The sequence below is a fragment of the Chanodichthys erythropterus genome, chromosome 8, assembly GCF_024489055.1.
Source record: "Chanodichthys erythropterus isolate Z2021 chromosome 8, ASM2448905v1, whole genome shotgun sequence".
NCBI classification, from domain to species: Eukaryota; Metazoa; Chordata; class Actinopteri; order Cypriniformes; family Xenocyprididae; genus Chanodichthys; species Chanodichthys erythropterus.
The window spans coordinates 31,784,548-31,790,547 of NC_090228.1; the positions used below are offsets into that span (position 1 = coordinate 31,784,548).

General features: G+C 39.3%; 1 protein-coding gene across 1 annotated transcript in view; it reads left to right on the top strand.

Moving 5' to 3' along the window:
* LOC137024722 (NLR family CARD domain-containing protein 3-like) overlaps positions 1–3,292 on the top strand; it is a 47,967-nt gene extending 44,675 nt beyond the window's left edge. Inside the window, exons 5-6 of the mRNA XM_067392573.1 lie at positions 1,581–1,627; positions 2,757–3,292. Of these exons, the coding sequence (XP_067248674.1) occupies positions 1,581–1,627; positions 2,757–3,292 (583 nt within the window). The remainder of the gene's footprint in view (positions 1–1,580; positions 1,628–2,756) is intronic.
* Positions 3,293–6,000: the final 2,708 nt, after the last annotated feature.

A 6,000-nucleotide genomic window follows, 5' to 3' on the forward strand; every position in this document is an offset into this window, starting at 1 on the left:
GTTCACTTATAAAGGCCAAGTACTCCAGCACCAGCTACTGTTATCTGGGCATCGACACCAGCGCTTCAGGAAGCTTTGGTCTGGCTATCAAAACACTGAGCAGAAAGGCTCAGAGGACTTTTTATGCTTTAAAGTCACGATTTGGTCACTTAAAATTACCCATTAGAACTTGGATAAAATGATATAATTCCATAATAAAACCAATTCTTTTATATGGATGTGAAATTAGGGGATCAGTACAAAATTTTAGAAATTGGGATAAAACTTCAGTAGAAAAACTACAATTGGAAATTGCCAAAAACATTTTAGGGATTCACAGAAGCACATCCAACGACGCCTGTAGGGCTGAATTAGGTTTGTACCCACTGAACATTGAGATCCAGAAGAGATGTGTTCAGTTCTGGCATCACCTCCATCAGTCTGATCCTGATTCAGTCCAATATAAAGCCCTCCTCACCAATGAAACCTCAGCAGAATCTCATCCTCTAAACACAGTCGCTCTTCAACTTGTCCATGAAACTCAATTCCCAGAGGACCACAGCTACAACCCCAAAACTATTATTAAGGAAATTGAAAAAATCTAAAAGATACTCATGATGAATCACTAAAAGCACATTTTGAGATCCAAAATAAGTGTTTCTCAACCCTAAATAGAACCACTAAATTGGCAAATGATCTATTAATGAAACAATTTAAAGAAAGATAAATCCTCTCCAAACATATACAAACATGGACAGCGAGAGAGCACTGTAGACACTGTGAGGATGAGAAACACTTTCTACTCATCTTGGGTAAAGTTGGTTTTATATTCGCACATTCGGACTTCTGATAAATTCACACTTTCCAATAAATGTGCAAAAAAAAAATTATATTTGCGAATTTTAAGCAGCGACATGATATTGACAACCAACGATTGTCAACTTACAACGTTTTTCACAGTCGATCAAAATAGGCAAGTATTGTTTTAATGGCATATTTACTTGTGAATGTCCACTGAATGTCCAATGTAGTGTGATTAACAAGGCTATTGAATACGGATGTCCGAATGTGCGAATATAAAACCAACTTTACCCAAGTTTCTACTCATCTGTTCGGAATATCACAATGTAAGAGAAACCTTTCTCTCCATACTTAAAACACTGATTCCATCATTCATTCAACTGAGTGATTCTGAGAAATGCCCTTCATACTTGGTGAAGATGACAACACAGCTACACTAGCTGTTAGCCATTCACAACATTAGAGATGGGTAACTCTCTAGAGACCTGCTTTATTTATTCATTTACTGAGATGTATTTATTTACTATGCTACATATAACATAATGTATACATATATGTTTTGTTTGTTTGTTTATTTTATTATATATATAATATGTTAATGCTTTGGCAACATTGTGATTCACAGTCATGCTAATAAAGCTCAATTGAAATTGAGTGTGTGAGTGAGTGAGTGAGTGAGTGAGTGAGTGAGTGAGTGAGTGTGTGTGTGTGTGTGTGTGCGAGAGAGAGAAAGAGTGAGTGACAGAGAAAGAGAGAGAGTGTGTGTTTACTGATTAACTGTGACACTGTGTGTTTTGTAGTGTGGATCATGGAGCAGAGATCAGGATTACAGCAGGAGTACGCAAATGTATGTAAACACACACACACACACACACACACACACACACACAAGCTCTCTCTATCTCTCTCACTTTTGTTGGTTGCTTGTGTAGCGTGTCTGGACCGGTCACTCTCACACTCACACGACCACACGACCACTTGTTGAGATTCAGCACAGGATATTCTTCCGGGGAGAAGCAAAAAGCACATGCGTCATCTGCCTCATACACAAGTAGACTGTAATTAATGGAAATAATCAGTGGAGCAACGGGGCAACAGCTTGTCCCTCTCTGGTATATTAGAGCAGTGGTTCCCAACCACATTCCTGTAGTACCCCCAACACTGCACATTTTGCATGTCTCCTTGATCAAGCACACCTGAATCAAGTCATCAATTCATTAGCAGAGACTCCAAGACCAGAAATGGGTGTGTCAGACAAAGGAGACATGGAAAATGTGCAGTGTTGGGGGTACTTCAGGAATGTGGTTGGGAACCACTGTATTAGAGCATACTGGTTATTTTTCCAGGGAGAAGCGAAAATCACGTGTCATCGGCCTCATACATAAGCAGACAGAGGCAATCACATGTCGCGCAAGAGGAAACGAGTAAACCCCGCAGGTGTGTTTCACTGATAACGTTCCCTCCCAACAAATTCCCAAAGAAAAGTTCCGCTACCTTAGCGTTATTTTCATGTAACTTGTAAACGATAATATAGGAACAAATTTTTCGTGAAGTTCACTATACCAATTTTTACAAATGTAGAAAAATATAAACATTTATAAACCAATTTAAGAGAAGAAGAAAGATAAAAATAATACAAATACAGAAAGAAATAAAACAAGTCAGATTAAATCAATGTATTTTTCACACTAGTTACACTTGGTAACAGGCTTGAGAGTTGAGTAGCCTACTGAACTCAAGATTTCCCAACTACAGAAAATTTGATTTTGTAAGATCGGATAAGAATCAGATTTGTTTCTGTAATACAAATTAGTAAAAAACGTTAAAAAAAAAAAAAAAAAAAAAAATCATAAATTAACTGGTCAGATCTGAACTAAAGAGTGAAGATAGAAAGTTTCTATAAAATCACTTTTACAGTGTACAATAAAAGATCAGATTGATAAATTCCTGATTGTGATGTGTTTTATCTCCATCAGATTCCCATCAGTTCACTCTGGATCTGAACACAGTGAATACACACCTCCAACTGTCTAAGAGGAACAGAGTTATTACTGTCACTGTCATAGTGCAGCCGTATCCTGATCATCCAGACAGATTTGATAGTGTGATGAATCCTCAGGTGTTGTGTAGAGAGAGTGTGTGTGATCGACGCTGTTACTGGGAGATTGAGTGGAGTGGACATGTGTCTATATCAGTGTCATATAAGAGCATCAACAGGAAGGCATGGGGTAAAGAGTCTTTGTTTGGATATAATGATCAGTCCTGGAGTTTGTACTGCTCTTCTGACAGATACAGATTAATACACAATAAGATAGAGACTGAACTTCCTGTAAAGCCCATCATCAGCAGTAGAATAGGAGTGTATGTGGATCACAGTGCAGGAACTCTGTCCTTCTACAGCGTCAAGAGAAACACTATGATCCTCATTCACACAGTCCAGACCACATTCACTCAACCGCTCTATCCTGGGTTTTATGTTTATGGTTATGGATCATCAGTGAAACTGTGTTGATGAATCTCTATAGACTGGAGAGATTCTTCCCATAATGCTTTGAGCTCACGATAAATCAGTAACAGTCACACATTGGCTTGACTAGATGATCCAAGATAAGAGTCTCGACACAGAAAGACAATGAACACTTACATTTAATAAACACCAGCAGAAACATTAACACAAGATAATGAACATGAGATGACTGAGGGTTTGAATACACTAGATAACATGAGGGTGATGGTGATGAGTTGTCATGGTTACAAATGAGGGTTGCTATGGGGATTAATGAGGACAATGGAAACACAGGAACCAGGAACTGAAAACCAGAAACAACAAGGCAAAAGGAATTCAAAATAAGAGTCCATGAATACAGACATACATGTAATGGTGACAGTAACAGTGAAATGTTAGAGTCTCTTCATTACATTAATACTACAGCTGAACTCGAGTCGTATTGGTTGAACGATGAACTTTTTAAAGTTGCTGTAAAGCGTCCTTGAGCTTGGGAAAAGCGCTATATAAATTAAACATATTATTATTATTTTTATTATTATTATTATTATTATAACTTCCGGTCGAGCGCTAGAGTGGTGTTGGTTGAGTAAACGATGAGCTCTCTTGAATATTATATAATATTACCCTGCTAAATAAATAGAAAAGACAGAGAACGTTTAAGGATGATTGGTGGAAACAAGGTGAAGATCAAGAGAAACCCAGAAAAACTAACATACGAGAAAATTAACATACGAGACAGATGAAAACAAACAGGATGTTGTGAACGTCCGGTTTGGTTCGCATTTGGTCCAGTTTATAAACATCCCATAAATTAACTATGATAAAAGGATTTTATGCAAATCTTTTAACTGATAAGATGATGGAGGAAGATTTGGTTTTCAAGCGAAATGTAAAAACGCCTATTTAAGCGAGTTTGTGTTGTTGTGTTTTTCATTGAATATAATATTACTCATCATTAAAATGTGTTGACGGCATTCATAACAGTGCTTGTCCATTGCTTGAGCATTTTACTTTCATAAAATTTTACGTACTTTTTGAATTAGCGATTTAAAAGCCCCCGCTGGTGTTGCTGTGATATACTGAAATTGAATACAAGTTATGATATACTGAATTATGTTTACATTTTCTTTGAATCCATTATAAATTAAGTGGTATTTTTTCTAATACTCCTAAATAGTGTTTAATTTACTATTTGTGCCTTACGTTCAACAAAAGTGCATTTATTGAATTAATTGTTTTTATTTGGCATACCTGCGTCATGACGTCATCGCACACTTCAGCAGGTGGCGCGCACGTGATGCGCTTCATTTAGAGTTAATACACCATCACTGCAGAGCTGTTCTTTAATTTTTCTTTATTCATCTTTATTGTACTTCTTCTCAGGTAACTGCAAAACAAGATTTACAAACTTATACAAATATTAACACTGTGTAATGTGATACTGATGATTTAAGTGTGTTGAAAGCTCATTTTACTGTACTGATAGTGTGTCATGAGTTTAGCGGGCCTGAGCACATGGTTGGCATGGGTGCCTTGTGATTAGTGCAATAGCTGCTACATGTGATAAATGGTCAGTATGTCTCGGTTATTTGAGTATATATGTCACAGATCCCTTGTTCCCTGGACTCTATTTCCCATGATCCTCTTGTCTCCTCACCTGCACTCACTTCCCTTGTCAGCTCCTCATCATCACTCATCATATACACCTGGACTTAATCATCAGCACTCCCTTTATATATGGACTCACACTCTTCACTCTTCGTCCATTCTCTGTTGTAATACTGTTGTGTTTTGTGTACGTTTGGTTTTTCCTACCTTTGTTGATCTAAGTAAAGTATATGTTTGTGGAAATCCGTATCTGCCTCATCTCTACACCAGCTACACGTAACAGAAGAACAGACCTTTAAAACAACAGGATTTCCACAAAAGAAAAGAAGGAATGGATGCATTCTTCATCTCCCAGGCTCAAGCTTCTCCCATGCCTCCCACAATTATGACAGCTGCTGATCGTCTCATCGGTCTTCAGTTTGGACATTCACTGGAGAGGTATGTGGAGGAGTTCATTGAGCTAGCTTATCTGACTAACTGGCCAGACACTCATCTGATCGCCCTGTTTCTGGACGGGCTGGATGACAACACTATCCGTTTTGATGAACCTGACTATCGTTTTTCCTTAAACGAAACTATCAATTTAATTGTGTGTTTAAATGACTCCAAATTCCTTGTTGAAGAGGTTCAGGATAAGTGTTTGTCTTGTCCAGTCCCTCCGGAAACACGGTTGGCCGGGCCAGTTAGTCAGCCTCCGTCTTCCTCTGTATACCCCTCCAGTGAATTACTTTCCTGTTCTACGCTGGATTCGTACTCCTCCGCTGGGTCCAGAAAGCGGAGGAGGAGGAAGAAAGCAGCTGCTCCAGCCCTCTCCGAGGAGGCTCCAGCCTCACACGAGCCGCCAAATGAGGTGGCTTTGTTAATTGACTTTGGACTGGACCAATTTCTCCAGTCTCAGCCGCCGAGCCAGAATCTCCAGTTTCTGCCAAGCCCTCCGCTCCGCCGGCCGCCGCCGAGCCTGCTCCAGCCTGTCACGAGCCTGCTCCAGCCACAAACTTTGAACTTGTGTTTCCCCGTTGGTCTCCAACCCTAAAACTGTGTTCCCTCCCTGCCTCCCTGTCCCGCCTCCCTCTCCCACCTCCTCCCCAAGCCTCCTCGACCAG